Source organism: Pempheris klunzingeri, chromosome 18 (assembly GCF_042242105.1).
Source record: "Pempheris klunzingeri isolate RE-2024b chromosome 18, fPemKlu1.hap1, whole genome shotgun sequence".
NCBI classification, from domain to species: Eukaryota; Metazoa; Chordata; class Actinopteri; order Acropomatiformes; family Pempheridae; genus Pempheris; species Pempheris klunzingeri.
In genome coordinates this window covers 6,184,216-6,203,693 of record NC_092029.1, presented here as the reverse complement: position 1 = coordinate 6,203,693, position 19,478 = coordinate 6,184,216, and the positions used below count along the sequence as shown (strand labels likewise).

The 19,478-nt window shown below is 39.0% G+C and overlaps 1 protein-coding gene across 1 annotated transcript; it reads right to left on the bottom strand.

The window, feature by feature from the left end:
* Nucleotides 1-4,679: 4,679 nt before the first annotated feature.
* On the bottom strand, nucleotides 4,680-14,419 carry opn8a (opsin 8, group member a). Its single transcript, XM_070849868.1, has 4 exons — nucleotides 14,347-14,419; nucleotides 9,049-9,342; nucleotides 7,480-7,805; nucleotides 4,680-5,027 (listed from the first exon to the last, which is right to left on the bottom strand). The coding sequence occupies exons 1-4, from the start codon at nucleotides 14,417-14,419 to the stop codon at nucleotides 4,680-4,682; spliced, it is 1,041 nt and encodes a 346-aa protein (XP_070705969.1).
* Between the last annotated feature and the right edge of the window lie 5,059 nt (nucleotides 14,420-19,478).

The following is a 19,478-nucleotide window of genomic DNA, read 5'->3' as shown; positions in this document are numbered from 1 at the left end:
TCTAAGTCTAGGACATGTAATATTTAATACTCTAGGCTCAGTTACAGGTTTGCAAAGTAGGTATCAGGGCAAATGACTAATTCATGCAATTCTTTGACTTCTCTCCCTCAATTTCATTTTATTTTGACACGTCACGTTCTTTGTACTCTTCTAGGAATTTGAGGGGCCTGATGGAGGAGGGGGGGCTTTACAGTCTAGGAATACAAAATGTTCATAGGTCAATTCCTATATTTAGGATGATATATATCCATATTTGACTACCTTTAAACCACATAGATAAGTCCATTCCATCAGATTTTTTTGGTCCTAGTGGAGACAGTCAACAGAATAAAAGGAAGTATCATTAGGAGACTTGAACTTCAGTATTTCTAAAATCCTGCGATCGGCCCTGTTTGTTGCCTATAATGATCAGTAGCATTGGCTTCCCAGCATTCAGTTGAGCAAGACAAGATGTTGGCCAGAAGTGGAGACTCACTGACTGAGAAATGATGTTCGTGATGAACAGACGGGAGCAGGAAAGAGCATGTGTAAAATAAATTTTTCCTGATAGGTGTACGTGAGTGTGTGAAAAGGGACAGCGTGATAATACAAGGCTGTAAAAGTTTAAAAGGCTGGTCTGTGGCTAGAGAATTGATTTGAAAAAGGGTTAGTAAATGTTTTTTCTCTGTTATTGGAGTGTAGTTTGTCAGGCAGAAGGCTGACAAAAGGCTGATGTAGTGCCACAATGGTGTAACACTAAGAAAATGTCTGTAGCTAGCTAAAAACATTAGGCTTCAGGTTTTTACACTTCTTCAAAAATGATCCCACTGAATGGCCAGAAGTGATGAACGTTATCATTGTCCATGTCTGCTGAAGAGCCAAAAAAACAAAACTAACTTTAACTCGCTCGCTCACAACAGATGTCATGATATTAGTCAAAACGTCTGTCACATTGTATTAATATACGCACCTTATATTCATAGTGAGATTTTTGATTATTTTTAGATTATGATGATCTGTCTCAGATTAGTGAGGTCAGTGATGTCTCACAGTGTGTTATTGCCTGTAACGTTATCCACTTTTGTCTCCTAAAAGCCACGTTTTTCATTTCAGCAGCTCATAAAAACTATGTTCAGGGTTCTTTTCTACACTGTTGGTAGTGCTTTCTACCACAAAGCAGCTTTCAGACATTTTTCTGTTGTTTGCCAGCAGATGAAAGAGACAAAGAGACGCCTTCATGCAACACAAAGTTAGTGGAGACTGATGAATTGTTTTCTCTACAATGTGGACAGGATTTCAAGGCATTCTGCCCAAACAGAAGAAACGCCTGTAAATGGTGAGTCTTGATCAATACAAATTTTAAAATGAGCACAGTTTCACAGAGATGGGCAAGAACACTTTTTTTTTTTTTTTTAAATAAAAAAATAAAGTTCAAGATGTCGTAGATCCCATCTGGTCGACTCGATGACAATGTTGAGCCATTTTCAGCCCATGAAATACAGATTTTCAATGTCAGGATTGGTGTGTTTCATTAAAGTACATTCATATTATTTAGTTTGCAGTGAAAAAAACACATTAAATTGTGCAGTACCTCTCGAATTCAACTTTGACAGAAATGAGCCAAACAAAACACTGACATTTTGGCATTTTCTGACCACAGTTGTCATCTAAAAGCTTCAGGTTTCAAATACTGTAAAAACCCACCTCATGACACTGTATGCTGAATGAGTAAAATAACTGAAAGTTGCTGAAACTGAATAACTTTTCTTATTTGTGATCGAAAAACATCACAACTATTTTGGTAAGTGTGAGAAGGTGACAGATTTTACCAAAGTGCAGATCAGCGCGCGCTTCAATGCAAATCCATCAAATTTAAAACACATTGCACCGTCCTTCTCTTTCTGAATGGCCTTTAAAGAAGAACGAGTGCACACTCAGCTCTGCGTAAGAGCCAGTTTAGACTCAGAGAGTGTCTTAGCCAGATGTTTATTTGTGGTCGTTCTGCACACGCCACCGAGCCGAAGAGACAGTGAGAGGTGTTGGTTTACAGCCGGCTACCCAGCACAAAGCACACACCAACTGAGCTGGAGGATGAATGATTCAGAAATACACAATCCATGAGCTGAACACCAAGCAATTTTCCCAGAAGTCTTCAAAGAATGTGAGCTAGTGGCATTATATACCCTGTGCAGTTTTCGCTGTAAACAAAAGCAGTTTTGTTTACACAGGAACACATGTTGATCCTTAAGGCATGTGTTGGACATATTTATTATCTTGTTAGCTAAAATTTCAAACCCTTTTATGAATATGTGGAAACTTACTTCAATGTTGCAGTTTTCTTCTCCATTAAGACCAAATGTTGCTGCCCTCTACAGTTAGGACAGAGGCAACAACCACAACAATGACATCACCGATGCCTTCTCCAACAAACGATCACATATAATGTCAATAGAAAAAGGCTAAATCTACACACTCAAACTGAGAAAAACACAATATTTACTTTTTAGTTGATATAATTTTATTTTACACACATTTAAGCCATCAAGTATTCAGCCAAGCCACGGTATGAATAGTGAATTTGAAAATGTATAAAAGGAAACCTGGGGGAGCTAATTTGATGCAGCTGATAAAATTAATGACAGTATTGTTATCTCCTGTTTACAGGAGCTCGAGTTTGTCAGTAGAGAAGATGCTCGATAATCCGCCAATATAATCACAGCCTCAGCTGATCCACTCACAGCCTCAGTTTTTTAATATTGTATATGTTTTTATATGTGGTTGGTTTTTTTATACATTGGTTTATGTTTACTTTGTATAGTTAAAGCCAATTGTGAGGACTCTACAAATTATCAGGCAGCAAAGCCAAAGCTCAGTGTTGTATTTTCTACATGTTTTTAGATGTATGTCAATGTTAATATTTAGTTATCTTAATGGCTGTGGTCAGTGTCCTTTTAAAATCCAGCTACTCCTGCTACTTTCTCCAACACCGTCAACTCTGACTTTAAGGCAAAGGTCTGTAAATGTGCCCCATCAGTGCGTCTACTTCTGTCTATTTTAAATCATGTGTTTGTCGCCATGACTTACCTTTTTGTTTCAGTAAGTAGCTTCAATCAAAAAACTATTTTCCTTTAGATAATAAAACCCCCCATTAATGACATGCATAGCTATCTAACAGTAAGAGGAAAAAACAGCGGTTCCAATCAAATTATGACCAATAATAATCTCAGTTATTGTACACAAGCTGTGGAATATTGAATAAAAAAGCACTGTCATTCACACACACACACAAGTAAACACAAGTGCATCTCTTGTTTAACAGATGTGTGTTCTAGCCTTTCAGTTCATTCCATAATGTACTTTTGTGCACGACACAAAGTAAATACCAATCAATCATTCTTCATCTAAGCTTCAATTCCTCTCTGATTCTTTCTGTGGAGCAGACAGACAATGCTGTTCACATTATTCAAACCATTCCTTCCCTTCTGGCTATCTTCATGTTATCATACGCATTGCCAACTGCACACTCTAATTAGCATAATCCAATAGAAAAACAAAATCTTTCCTTATATGCGCAAAACTGTGGGTATTATCCCTGCAGAATAATGTGCCATCTGTGCTGCATTGTTTGTATGCTGTGATGCCAGCATTAAACGTATAGGAAAACTGTATATGTAAGAGCTACAGTGGTTCAGGTTTTCAACAGTTGTATGGTTTGCACAAACAACAGATAGACAATAGGTTAACTGTTGTAACTTCATGAACTTTAGTATTTTTCTGCCAGTTTGGACAAGTAGTTGCTGTAGTCGATCAGTAGTTCAATCTCTCAACTTTCTTCTGTTTCTTGTTCTCCCTGTGGTGAAAACTGCTTGAGTTTTGTTTCAATTTCATCCATCAGATTTTTAGAAATTGATTTTGACTTTTTGGTGAGAGTTAGATGAGAGGACTGGAACTACTGTCAGATCTGTGCGTGACATTAGGGCGACTAAGTGTACTGCATGTTCCTGCACACGCACGTGTATGCGCTAATGCGTGTAACAGGCATTTTTATGGATGGGGGACTATTATTTTACTGAGTGCACATTATGAACGCAGTGGGGTATTTTATGAAGGAAGGAGTAAACCTCCTGGAGCTCCTGCACTGACTTCCTATTGTTTTAAAGATATTAGTTGAGACTCAGGGCACCCAGTGTGAAACTGAGACAGTAACGGACATTGAATATATAGCTAGTTAGCTTAGCACCAAGACTTAAAAAACCACTTTAAAAACTGCAACTGTGTTTTTAAGCTTAAGTTTTTATACAGAGTAAACAAATAAGATCTAATGTTTTAATCAATGCAGTCTTTTGACATGTTTAGACAGGACAAGTTAGCTGTTTCAACCAAGCCACCAGGAAGTGCGCTGGGTTTTGAAGCCAATTTTCCTTAGTGGTAAAACTGTGGAAATACAACAGTGGCATCTGGCATCATCACGTGATGCCATTGGGCCCAAAAAGACTGTTATCCAGAGACTCACATTGTGGAAAAAACGCCTGTAAATCAGCAGATACATTTTTGAGTGACAATCCCTGCGAAATAAGTCACCATTAGAATTTGATCCATTCAATCCGGTCAGTTAAAGGGGTCAGTTAAGAATGTGCACTTCATCAGATGCAGTATTAGCCCAAAGACATCATCTCACTCCTGGACTGTCTGCCAGCAGCTCACCTCAGACCAACGTGGGTTTCATCAGTGCAATCCTCAAAAATTGTGCAGTCAGACCTTTTGACCATTTTGCCCCCGAGTTTCCCTCCTTCAGCAGGTGATCTGGCCTGATGAGAGCAACAGAGCATCAGTCTCCGGAGGCGCAGGAGCTCGTGCCAGGACGTACGCTGGAAGATGAAATATATGAAAGGGTTGTATACGGTGGAGCTCTTAGCGAAGAGGCATGGTAACAGAGTGAGGAATGGAGTGATGGAGCTCTGCTCCTGGGAGTGAAGCATGCTCCAGAAGCTGACAGCCACGTAGGGGGCCCACGCAATGAGGAAACCTGAACTAATCATCACAGCCATCTGAAATAGAAAAGAGCAGGGGATGAGAAAAAAGAGAATAAAATAGAGGGGTGCATGGAAGATCTGAGTTCATCGAGAGGGGTTGGTAAGAGAGGAGAGGGAGAGGAGGGGAGAAAGAGTGAAAAGACAGACCACCCACCTGCTGTTTTGAGAAATTACTGAGAATTTTGACATTTTGGTGTACATTTTCTCACTTTCTTGCTGAGACTTGGATTAGAAGACCAATACCACTCTCATCGTCTCTGTATGCTGAATATGACGCTTCCACCAGCAGCAGCTAACTTAGCTTAGCACGAAGATTAGAAAGAGAAGGGAATTGGCAAGAAAGCAGAAGGGCCTATCACCAAATGATTCCTTTAAACTATTGAACTAAAGTTACAAAACAGCATCAGCACAATATCAGACTGCTGGAAAGGGTTTTATGGTGAGTGGTAATCAAAACCTCTACAGTATGTTAATCGGTGGTAACAACTAAGCCTTACAGCACAAGTGATGGTCAGACATATCAGAGGAGATCATTGTATCATCACAACAAAAACAACAACAGTGTAAGCGGTTAGCCACTTAAGAAAAACAAACACAGTACTGTCTGCTGTGTCCTAAGATAAGAGAGAAACAGCAAATTCACTGAACATGTAATAGATTCAATTAATCTTAAGTGGTCTGGGGGGGAAAAAGGCGATAGAGCGAAATAGATTTCTATATTAATATTTTCTGTAAGTTAAACGGTGGACCTCCGGACTTTCAGACAGGACTGATGAATCCATATCTCTGATCAATGGAACATGTTGCATCCAGCTCTAGCTGATGGATTCATAATGAAGTGGAGCCTATTTGATAAGTAGGAAAATGCATTCATGTAGGAAAACAAAGTGAAAATGCATGTTACATGTAAAAACATGCATACATACAAAAACAAGTCTGCAAGCATTTGGTGCTACACAAACAAATCAGAAATCCATTTTTTCCGTTTTAATTGTAAGTGGTGACCATTTGCTGACCTCATGCACACAATCTTGTGCACAGATGAGGGAAAAACGTTCCCTTCAGATCTTTGTCATTCCCCCTTTTTTCCCTCCTCAAAATTCACACATCACATCTCCTGCTGCCTGGCTATAGATAGACCATCAATATACATTACATACAATCAATACCAAAAGACTTACAACCTTTGGCTTCTTTTGTTAACAGAACATTTTTTAAATCGATGTTTATTATTGATTTCATAAGTAGGCGGCTTTAATCCTGCATTTAGAATCGGTTTACAAAAAAGGTCCATGTAGTTAGTTTAAAAAAAATTTGAAAATAAGACTTAAGAACTGCAGAGACACAGTCATGAATATGCATAGACGCACGCACAAGTTATTCTGCAAGTTGTCTGCAATCCTCAGAGATCACTCTTTATCAAATCCCCTTCATTCTTGGCTTGTAATGGACTAGCACATGTTGGTGCACAGCAGCACAGAAACAGGTGCTGGCCTCCCATCCACGATTCCTCCACCCGAATCTACACAGAGTCGAGGGGCTCTTTAAGCGGCTCTTGTCTTAAGTGGCATGGAGGAAAACAAAATATAATGCCAGCAGCATCTTTTGAGTGCCCTCTCCAAAGGGGCCTCCGATGCACAGCTTTGATTTAAAACTAATTTTTTTGGTTGTGTTTCAAAAGCTGCTTCAAGTGAGTGGATGAGGGGGAATCAGGAGGCAAGATGATGGTCCACTGTGCACTAGCTAGATCGATGTTATGTATAACCTGAAAGTCGCCACAGTTAATGACAAATGATTCCACCTTGGGTGAGGTGATGTGTACAGATTCAGGTTTGTAAACACTATTGTTAAAATATGCCTCCACATAAACACGGCATAAACGGCTACTGCTGAGTTTTGAGTGATAGAGGAAATGAATTTACATGCCTGTAGGAATGTGTAGTTCTAGTTTATAGAATAAATATACAGTTTATACATGTATATCTAAAAAAAAAAAAAAATTGAAAGACTTCCTTTTATTCCTCTGTTATTTGGTGCTTAGAGTGTGCGTATAACAGTGATTCTCAAAGAATTTTTGTGTTGAGTGTGACATGAAATGCGGCCTATTTCAGTACTTTGACTTTCAGCAGCCATTCAGCCACTGCATCATACTGCCCCCCAGCAGTGTCTGGTCAAGGATGACAACTTGTAGAAAGCTACTGGTTGCATGGCAACTAGTGGCGCCTTGTGAGTGTGGGAATCACATCCTGTGTGTTGCTGCTGGGGAAGATCATTGACATATTAGTTTTTAATTAATAAATTATTGTTTTTCGTTTTATGTGTGCATTTGTCCTGTGCGGCCTTCAGTCTCATGCTGGCTCACTAAACTCCGTCATCAAAACATTGAGAACCCCTGGTGTATACGAGTTAATATTCCAATCAGTGAAAGACATCTGGAGGGAGTCAATACGTCATTGATCATACTTACAAGAGTGATTTTCTTCTCCACATTGCCATATTGAAAATCATTGCTCTGGATAGACTGATAGGCCCTGTGCAGCTTCCAAGCAATACCAAAGTAAGTAAAGAGGATGACCAGGCAGGGGAGGAATGTGCAGAGTACGGACAGAGTCATGATGAAGGTGGAGTGGTTCAGGGACTCCCCGTAGCCGGTCCAGTCAATTGAGCAGGCAAGGCCAAACGGCTCTGGCCCGTAGCTGCCCCAGCCCAGCAGAGGAAACAAGGCCCACAGGCTGGCATACAGCCAGATCCCACTGATCAAGATACTGATGGTTCTCCTCTGGAACTTGATACCTGCACACAAACACATTCAGCAAATCCAGTTCAGTATGCCAGCTATATGGCACTATTGTAATTTACATAGACACTTTTTTTTTTGCAATACAGCTTATGTAGTTCCTTCACGGTACTGAGTTCAATATTTTGTAAAACCCTATTAATGACACCCAAAACAAGACTCCTATCTGTGTATTAACCGCACTTGTAACAATTTATGAATGAATTATGTACATGTCATTGTGGTTTGGATTTTGGTTGCTGCTAACATGTAGCTTAGCGCTTTAAAGAGAACTGTTTTGTTTACATCACATCGAAGACAGAGAACGAGGCTACGGATTCATCTGTATTGATGACTGTTATATCAATACTCCATGTACTTGCATGTGTCAGCAATATCAAAAAAACAGTGAGGAAAAGAGTACAAATGTTTGTAATTGTCTGTTTTCTCTCGGTCACATGATAGAAACATTTGACTTATTGCGTCTATTCGCACATGAGCTCAGTTGGACATTACATGGACTTTGCACAAGGGAACAGGCAGGGTAAAGCTTGTTTAATGTCCGCTCCGACTGATTGGGACATTTGTGTTCTCACATACAGCTCCTCCAGGCTGCTGCATAACTGGCATTTTAACAAGGTCTGTATGCCCACAAACAGACTGAAGCTTGAAGACTTTCAAAGTGACTTGACTGAACTCATCTGAACAAGTTTTTGTGTGGTGATTCTCCTGGGTCAAAAACACTGTATCTATGCACATCTTTGACACCAGTTTTATTCATCCATGCTGCGTGTGCTGCTTGCGAGGGATCATATTAAAACCAACTGCCTGACAAGAACGAAGCGCTCTTTGAGTGGAGGGATGAAAGAAGACTGCACCTTCCTTAAAAGCGAGGTAACAACGATTTCAACAAAAATTCGAGTGTGAGTCAGTCAGTTGATTCAGATCAATAAATCATGGGTGTAAAGATCAATCAGGCATGATTAGTAATGAATAATTGTCAATACACCAGTAAGGTTCAAGATGGATGCTGAGAAAGGTTTATGGCAATATTCCTGAATCTGATTGAATTGAAAGTCTTTCTTTGTCATTTGATGTTAAGCTTTTGGTAATCCCAATGACATTTGAAGAGATTGACTGCTTAATTTAAACACTGATTTAATTTTGGAAAGTGGTATTCATTAGGAACTGCTGAAGTGCTCTGACCTCCTATGAATCCCATCTGATAAACTACCCATCTGACAGGTAATGTAATACTACCTTTCTTGGGTGGACTTCCTGTTACCAGGTACCTAACCATTCCCATCACAGCCAGTGTCATGATGCTGGTTATGCTGAAGATCATGCCCATCAGGCCGTAGTACAGGCAAGATGTGTCTCCTCCAATCCAGGCATGGTTAAAAGCCGAAGCAATGGACAGAGGATACATGCTGAGCGCCATGCCGATGTCGGTTACCGCCAAGTTCAGTGTCAGCAGCTCGGGAGCTTTAAGCAGGGTGAGGCGATGTGCTGCACTGACCAGGACTGCTGCATTCCCCAAGATAGACAGGACAGCTGCAGGCAAGAATACGAAAAGGATAGAGAAACAAAACATTAACAGTATCCCTCTGGAGAGATTTGCTTATTCTGATACTGTGCTCATCCTCTCACAACAAAGATGTAGATTCATTGGGGCATGAGTGATCATCACATGCTTACTTGTTAATTCTTGGCAGACAGACGAAAAATGTGGTTTTATGCTGCTGTAATTCTCCTATTTGAGGTGTAATGTGATGTGTACTCTGATATGAAGTTCTTCACAGAGCTGTTGCACTAGGCAGCTGTTTCAGTACGTGACATTCATCCAGTAAAGTGAACAATCGTTGCCATTCTTCTGACCTCAATCACTGTGGGGTGTTCTCCTCCCTCAGGCATACAGTCTGATTGGTTCTCACATCACATTCAAAGCTGTCTGTGATCATGTGTGTTCTGCTCTTTACCGTTTCCGCTGCTAGGCCCATGCCACAACTGGTACATTATGCAGCTACTTCAGTTCTACAATTTTCAAGCCCCGGCAAAAAAATTACCAACAAAAAAATACTCAATTTTCTCAATGTCTACTCTTGATCATAGTGTTAATTCTGACATTATAACAACACCATTAAATGAATACATTATTGCAGAGATAGATCACAAGACTGATAGCATTTCATATCTGCAGGACTACAGCCAGCACCTACTTAGCTCAGCTTTATTGATGATTGATGATATGATTTGGGGGGAAAAATGTAATGTGTTCATTAGTGAGTTTTAAAAGTGCTGGGAAGTATTTAGTGACCTTTGTAAGAGTCTGGCTAGCTGTTTTACCATTTTCCGAAGCTAACTGGCTACTGGCTGTAGCCTCATATTTATTTATATAGAAAACAGATCCCAAACCCAGTTAATGGTTACCTGTTGAGTAAAACTGCCTTACAGATTTAGCCAATGCTAGTTTCTCTATGGACCAGGGTGGACGCTGAGTTCATATGATTAGACTGCTTTTTACTAATGCCACGATAGATAGATAAATAAGGGATCATATGAACTCAAAACGGGAATTTGTAATGTTGTAGTCATAATGTGTAATGCAAAGATCTGATTTGATTATTGGGTTCCTCAAATTTACAGAAAGCAGATAACCAACGTCAAAAATCAAAAAGCAGGTAGCCAATAATATGTGACAGATTACATATTTGAAAAAAATATCATAAATATAAAAATATTGAACATTTAAGTACAAAAACACTGCTATTGTCAACTCCATTAGAGAGATTGGGTTATGTGTTCTGCATCCAACCCGCTTTACATAATATCTCTGTCTTACATAAGCTTATGGATATTTGATTGACACAACTTGCAACATTGTGCTGACATGTGTTCATTTTTTAAATAGTCATTTTAATCTGGGAAAAAGCATATGAGGGTTTTGCCCTTGCGTAGTACTAATGGAATTATGACCCACAGCAACCTTGACACAAGCCATCTGCATTCATACCTTATTCATTAACTTTCTGGCATCGTTGTAATATCATGAGATATCAGTGCTCATGGTTCTATTAGCAGATGTTTATTGAATTTGTTCAAGAAAAAAATGCTTTGACCTTGACGACAGAATCTTTTATTCTTGCAGCTCACGGAATGTGTTTTTCATCAAATCTGAAAACATTCATCCATTTACAGGACAGTACTGTTGTTTGCTGCCTGGATTGGCTGCATTTCTCAAGAAGAATAACTGAATGTATCATCTTATGAGCCAAAGCCAACACACTGACATACGAATTGATGAAAAGCTTGACTATTGACTGCTAGAAACATTCATCTGCAAAGACAGTGGGAAGACATGATGGGATTTGAATGGATACCCTGAATGCTATTTATGTACCCCTAGTTCTTTGGACAGGAGAAATTCTGCTTTGCAGGTTTTGCAGAATATTTTTTGCAACTTGCATTGCTGGCCGTTATCACCTCTCCACAAAATATTTTTCTTTTGTGCACTTACCTTGACATACAACATATACTGAATGTTGCTGAAATGTAGTCAGTTGAATACAAATTACTCTGCAATCTATGTAATAAGTAACATAATCCATTGAATTACCAAAAGAAGTAATCAAATATGAATACTTGTGGATTACTTTTGGATTACTTCAGAATCAAACTTTGAAAATATTAAACATTTTCAATGCAAATAAAAAGCATTGTGCATTTTCAGCTTTTACATTTGGTCAAAACATTAACCCTCATAAAAACAGCACTGGCATAAACTACAGGTGTGCTGTGTGTATTCCAGTGAAATACTGGAATTACTGCTGTTCTTAAAAGCAATTCAAGGCAGGGGTGAGGTGAGGGGTATTCAGTTGGTTGCAATCTGAATCTCACCACTAGGCGGTCCTGCATTTTACACACACCATTAACATAACTGGCAACCTGAGAGGAGTAAGATTTTAAAATCACTCCTTTATTTGGCTTCTACCACTATGTCAGGATGATGCAACAAATTGTGCAGTGAACAATCTCACAGAATCGTCAGTTTATGTAAACTCTGACTGATTCTCTATGGCTCTATGGCTGCGACACACTGTGCAGGAAGGGTCGGGATCAATTAGCTTGTCTCAAGGCATTAGAGATGGACAGCAAGACGTGCAGTGGGGATGTTGTCCGTACCAGATGTGCTGCTCAGGGTCCTGCATTTACAGACAATGTTACATATTATGACTTGGCTGCATGTTGGAAACGGTACTAGTGCTGTGAGTGCAAATGAGCTAATATTGTTAGTAGAAAAAGAAATTTACAGCGAATATAATGTAACAATTTCAAATTGCAGTACTTAAATTACATAAGCTTTGTGCCATGACTTTACTTCTCTGTGTGTGTCTTGCTCTGGAGAATTAATCAGTCTGACGATGGAAATATGATTCATTTTCACAGTGTGTTAACATAAAGTGATTTTACATTAACATTTGTTACAATGTTAATCTCAATCAATCAATCAGTCTTTATTCATATAGTGCCATGTCATTCAACAGTGTTATCTCAAGACGCTTTCCATAAAGAGCAGGTCGACACCAAACTGTTTAATTAAGAGACCTTACGATTCAGTTCAATTCCAAAAATACACGACTAACATTAGTAAAAAGTGGCGGCAGCAGATGATCTGCAGCAGTAATAATGGACAATGTCTACAACGAAACATTGACATTTCTTTTAATAACTGTTACTATTACTCCCAGTTGAATACAGAATTGAAATGGCTTCCGTACACTTCAAGACGTAAAGTCAGTCAATAACGTCATAATGTGTAATGTCACATCTGTAAATGCAGGACTATGAGCAGATATCACCAGCCGAGAACAACTGATACCTACTTTGGAGTAGGTACTAAGTGCACCTGAATCACACACACACACGCACTTTGCTAAAGCAGCATTATCTAGTATTGAACAGCATTATAGAACAGGGATGGAGGCAGTACTTTTAAAAGACTTAACAACTGAATTGACCCTTTTGTTAGCACTGAACTGGAAGAGCTGTCTCTATTGAATACATGTTCTATGATGTATCAACATCAACAACTGTCTTTATTCACAAGTGGCTGAGCAAAGTTTTAGACATGATTTTACACAATTTATAGACATGTGGAGGACACGTGACCCAAAAACTGCAAAGCACTTAAAACAAACCCTTCTCATTGGATTTTGAGTCTGCTTCTTTAGATCCTTAAACCCTTGAAATTACATCAATTGATTTAATTGATCTGAGTCTAATCCTTTGGGACAGTAAAGGGACAAACATGACCACTTCATGCTAACAGACACACAGCCAGGAGAAACTAACGTAGAAGTGTTAAGTCACCTTGAAGGTAAAATACGATGAACAATAACTAGCATGATTTTATTATGTCTATATTTACTGTACTGAGAGACTACTGTTAGTGAAGTGTATCACAATAACTACTGTGATAATACATTATATGTTTTATTGAATGTAACATCACTGTTATCTGAGAGTGATCACACAAAAGAGCAACGAAAGGTCTAGTGTTCATTGACTGATAACATAAGAGTTTTTTTATTCATGTTTTGTCATTTTCAAGCATAGTTGACATTTTTAAAAAAAGGAACTGTACATGCATTGTGAGATTTACACTTGCCTGTGTATCTTGTATGAAAAGTGGCATAACTCAGTTCTCTAAATCAGCATCTGCACAGCATGTGTCTTTTATACTGGATAACATGTCTTAGTATGACTACTGTACATGAAATTAAATCTACATTGAAATTCACAACCCACACATGCATGCAGCTTTACACGAATGTAAAGTATTTATGCCAGTGGGCATCAACCAATTGAAAATTTGCCTGAGGGCTAATTGCAATTAGAATAACTGTAAGTAAAGGTAATGATATAACATTTGTGACTTGTTTCCTCCAGTGTAGGCAAATGATACGTTATCTTGAACTGCAGTGACAGTGAGGGTTGGGGGGGGGGGTTAATACAGATTATGACCTTGTGATTTGCAGTGTAGTTTGCACCGCAGCTGGCAAGTGAAGTTAGCATCAGGATAGGTTGCAGCAGCAATTTTAATGTACTAAATATTCATAAGTCGTCAGCATCATCGTTAGCTGATAGAGTTTCCTCAGATTGCATTTCAACACGAACATGTCAGGGCTGTGAATGTTTTAGCTTGGAAATGTTTTTAGTCAGAGACTTGTGTGCAAAGAACCCATTCTCATTCTCAGAGCATCACATACCATTGAGTTCGTGTCTGTCAAATGTGAAAGCCTTTTGTGCACAAAATGAAACAGGTGATTTGACACCCTGACTGTGTCTTTTGACCACTAGTATAGAGGGGAAACAAGCCAAGAATTTCCCTAAGAGGCTTCATAAAGTGCTTATTTCTCATTAGTCATTTATGTTTTTTTTCCCTTCATGTTTGCAGTCAGAATCTATGCAAGCTCACATAACAATCTTAGGAGACATTTCAGCTTTCCAGGACAGTCAACATGATGTGGCTATAATATAAGCAAGTAATTTACTTACCAATTATCACCAGGTAGATTCCTGCCCAAAAATCAACAGTGGGTGACAGTTTGGACATGTATCTGTCATCCATGTTTGTCCAGTCAGTGGTAAAAACGCACGCACAAATGACTTCCAGAGGGAAAAAAAAAATCACCTTTCACACACCAGGTCTACTCTAGTCCCAAATGTACGTTTAAAAGACTGAGCATATTGTTTTTCACCTCTTCTGTCAGCTACCGTACTGTTTCTGTGCGACGCAACATCTGACATTTAATATACAGGTATGAAAAATAAGGTGGGTTTAGCATAATGGCTCAAATGATCAACAAATCACCCTTCTACATACACACTATTGCAACCATGCGCACACACACGGCTGCTAATGCACATTATGATTACAAGCAATCATTTCATCACACATTTTGCTCATCCCTCAAAAAAAAAAAAAAAGCACTGCTTTTACACACACACACACACACACACATACACACACACACAGAGGCAGGATCTGTAAAAGCCAGAGCTACCTGACGCTCTCGCAGAATACTGTAAAAGTGATTCATCGGTTATCACTACTTTGTAAAAGTAAGATGCAAAAGACACCAAGTTGCTATAAATTAAATTAGGTTGTTCTCATGATAGCATTGTTTAGGACAGAGACGTTGTTGTCTACTATGCTTTTGATTGAAGATTGAATTGAAGAGAAGATAATTTGGGATTAATATGTTACTCAGATGGATTTATGGTGCAAACCAGGCCACTGTCTGTCCCTGAATATAATGTGTGTGTGTTCTCATGTTTGGATGCTCCTCAGCGTAAAAGGGTTGAGGCGGATTACAATGTACTTTTCATAGATGAGGAAGGTTTAGTTTCTTATTCTCCAAACAGGCGTCTGTATGTGCGTCACATTTAATACAGACCTCTGAATTTAGAAGTAGGAACATCAAAATTGGAAAGCTGTACACACGTAAACATTAATTGACGTTATGTTTTGAGGAAGTTTTGAAGTATGCTGTACTGACTCCAGGGATGACTGTATCCTTAACTCTACTTAATATAGCCTGCAGCATGTCTTTATCTGGCACCTTTTCCACATTTATCTGGATGATCTTTGCACCTCTTGATGTGTGAAAAGGGCAGTGACAACATCAGGGTTCACAGACTGTCCCTGTGACGTATAAAAATGCTGTCAAATTTAAGTGATGCTTTAGAGGCACGGTTGAGGGCGTAACTGCGTGCAGAAGAATGTGAAAGAAAGGAGTGTGGCATTTTCACAGTCTTTATCTAAGTAGCTGTACAAAAGCAGGTAGTGTTCAAAGCTCATACGCATTTCCAAGAACGGCTGTTCGTCTACATGGTTAAGTGCGACTTTTATATATGTGTTAAAAGCAGACACTGTTCATCAGGCCTTGCAAATGGCGTAGGTTCAGAGTGACAGGAGGGAGTGCCTTGTATGTACCTGTTTGTATATACAAACATGTGTATATGTATATTTTATATATATGTTAGAACAACTTTGGAGACTTTTGAGTCTTGAGTGCCAATGCATACACTGAGCACATACATAACAAAACACAACATTTAACCTTGGTGAAAAACAAATATTCCAAACATATATTACATCAGACCATACAAATAAGTATCTGCAGTGCAGTTAATTAATCACCCGCTTTCACATTCAGTGCTTGTTCTAGTCAGACACTGTTAGAACCAAACCTGGCAAGCACTCATATTTATTTCCTGTTGTTTTCAATTATTTGAATGTAAAGGTTTTGGTGGCACCTAGTGGTGCTAAACCAAGCACATCATCAAACCTCCTCCTGGGAACCTCTTAATCAAGGCAGGTGTGGTGAAATGAAAATGGTGGGAGACGACAGGGTATAACAGTCTCTAATTACCACATTAGATCCTCAATTATCCATTTAGATGTTAGTTTTATTTGATGAATGTGTTTATTCCCCCACTAATTTTGATTTCTGTTTATTTTGGGGACTGTTTGTTTGCGTAACACACCAACCCTTGGACTACCTGAACCATCTGGAGCATAAAACAGTGAGTAACTAACCAAATACCGTGTGTTGATTATATCTAATGTTATGGCATCTGTGGGCAGCTATTTTGAATCTTGGCTCAGAGGCTGCAGTGAGTACATTGCGGACTACTTAGAACCAATACTTGTGTCCAGTATTTTGGTTTATGTACTTAGTATTCACTGCCAATTAGCAACTTTTAATAAGTTAACATGGTGCACTATGGTCAGCCCCAGTAATGGCCTCAAATTAATATCTTTATATACTACGACAATTGATAATCATTAAGAGAGATATCAGAATTATGCTAGAAGTACTAGACCATGCATATTCTTCACAGCTACCGATACTTGTGATCCCGTCTTATACATCACAACAGCGCACTTCCATCCATTAATAACCCCACTCAGTGGCCAGAGATGTTCAGACATCTGTTTTTACTTTTACTACAAATTAGCAATGAAATATTTTACTTCTTGGTCCTCTACCAATAGTATGCAAACTAGTAATAGCACTGTGATCTGGCAGTTGACCTTAAGTTAACTTATGTCAGCCAGGTCAGTGTGGCCTGAGTACTAATTGTTCACTAACTAACTAACTAACTAACTAACTATTAGTAGCCTACAAAGAGCCCGGGCCCCATTACAACCTATTCCTTTAATTTATTCAGTTAATAGCTACCTTGATTCTGCAAAGCCAATCAGCACACACACGGCTCACTGCCACTGTTCTGCCTTTGCATTATGTGCTATGGCTGATAAGCATCTGTGATACCACAGCTGTTAATTTCATGGAAGTAAAGATGGTTTGGCTTTGCACCCTAAAATAATCTTAAACCAATACTGTGTCAATAAACACAAGTGATTTGTTTCACAAACTGGCAGATGAGCAGTGCAAGCAGCCAGTCCATGAGGGTATGGTGCCAGCTTGTAGCTTGGAGCCATAAAAGCCGTCTGATCAGGATCTTTTTCAGGACATGGTGGGGGAACTAATCTGAAATCAGCATCCAATTACACAGCACCTATTCAGCTTTTCATTATTGATTTTAATTAGTTTGTTGTATGCATGTGTGTATGCTGTTGCCGTCATCATGGGACAAGGGATTGTTTTCCCCGAAAAAGGGCTGTGGTGATGAGAGCCAATTTGGATGACATACTGGTGGTCTGATGTATAAGATTACACACTCAGCCATATAGAGACTGAACGTTTTAGAAGATTACCAGGGGGGTTGATCCTTCCACACGGATGTTTGCATTGTTATCTCTCGGTTCATAGCGGTTGGATTAAGTTAAGAATAGAGGGTGTTAGTCCTCACTAAAATCATACTTTCATACCAAGATTCAATGAAACGTGTTTATATTCATTACAGCTGAATAACAGAGCACCTAATGACCCATTTATCTGTCATCTATGATGCCCAGTGTTGGGTGAAATGTGTTACTTTTATTACAATAATATATTACTTTTAGAAGTAACATGTTGGTACTAGGATTTCAGTTATATTAAAGTAAAATGGTATCACAGAAGAAATACACCCAGCAAGCAGCCAAGTTGAATCCACTGGACAGACTGCGAAGACCCAAACCCATTACCTATCAGTGGTTTTCCTGCCCTCTTGAACGCTCACTTAAACTGACAGGTTTTATTGAACGTGTCTGAAGCTTAACAAACAGTTTCTACAGATGGTTTACCAGATTGCTCTGTGCAACAAACCATCTGATGCATCATGTTGGCGGAGGACCAGCAGGTATCATCTTAACTACTGTGCACTAGTGACCACTGTTGGTATGGCAACCTAAACTCCAAACCTGGATTAAGAGAATCGTTCTTCCATCCAAACATACAGCGCTGGTTTATACTTACCTGACTACTCATATTCTTGAGACACAATAATAATAGTATTAATATCAATATCCTTGTATCCTTTGCATATTGTCTGTTTTATTGCTCCTGTGTTGTGATATAGAATGAAAAACTCAATGGAGTATAGTTTTTGATGGATACGGGGCTGTAAAATGATCAATGAATGAGTCCTCATATGGTAGAAAAGGGAAATAAAAATGAAAATTGGATGGGATTAGGAGCAGGCTGTAAGTAAAAGTCTGTTCTGTCATTCTAAAGCAGACAGTTGTATGAAGAATCTCTAATTAAATCTCAGATGAGTTTGTTCTTTTCACACATTTGCTCTCAGAAGAGGAATCAATAACAAGAATGACAGAGGGCGTGAATGGGAATGGGAACGAGTGCTCATTACCACATATCTCCCTTCTATGCTGATCATTTTGACCATCTCAAAGACCAGTGGATCTATAAATAGCTCCACATTGATCTTAGTGACAGATGAAAAATATGACAAATGTCCACTGTCGATTGTAGTCGTGTGTCGTCATATGGATTTACAGTTCTACACATTGCTAGAGAGTTCAGGCAGTTCATGCAGTGACATTGCCATCTAGTGCTGCGCATTACAATGAAGGAAGGAAGCTTTGCATAAGGTGCATTAATGACAATAGCATGCAAACTCTGCTCTACATTGGCAACATCTAAATCCACTGACTGACACTGACTGAAATATCCAACTAAAACTGTTTTTTAGCTGTTTAATTTACTCTATTTTTTTCATGTAGTAATTTCATTTCACACCACTCTCTTTAATCAAAATAACATTCTGTAGTGGCCCTTTTGATCGCTGGCAACTTCAAATGTTGGTGATGTGTATTCACTGAGTGTAATAAAATGTAGCAGTCAGTGTGATTTGTAGGAGGGCTGAGAATAGTGTGACTTTTTGCTTTTGTTACAGGGTGTGATATAAACTGCAGGATGGCAGTACAGGCACTGGCAGCTATAGGGACCCTATGAGGGACGACCATCACTTTGGTTTCCTGCAACCAAAAAAACGTGGGGTTTCCTGACAGACTTGTAGGGAAATAACAGGATGAAGACTTTAGGAAGATGGTCAAGCTTCAGACATAATAAGTGATGGAAATTTCAGTGACCTAATGGAATGTAAATTAATTGGTAAATTATTATTTTTTGATGGCTTGGATGATGGTGATTGTTAATTTTTGTTTTTGTCTCGACACGGTGGACACCGTGTGCTAACAGTCTGTAATCTGACAA

Excerpts from the sequence above, each read along its gene's own strand:
- opn8a (XM_070849868.1), bottom strand. The coding sequence starts at position 14,419 with ATGGATGACAGATACATGTCCAAACTGTCACCCACTGTTGATTTTTGG. Across the intron at positions 9,343-14,346 it reads AATCTACCTGGTGATAATTG|CTGTCCTGTCTATCTTGGGG; the intron begins GTAAGTAAATTA and ends TCTTGCCTGCAG. Across the intron at positions 7,806-9,048 it reads AGGAAGTCCACCCAAGAAAG|GTATCAAGTTCCAGAGGAGA; the intron begins GTAGTATTACAT and ends GTTTGTGTGCAG.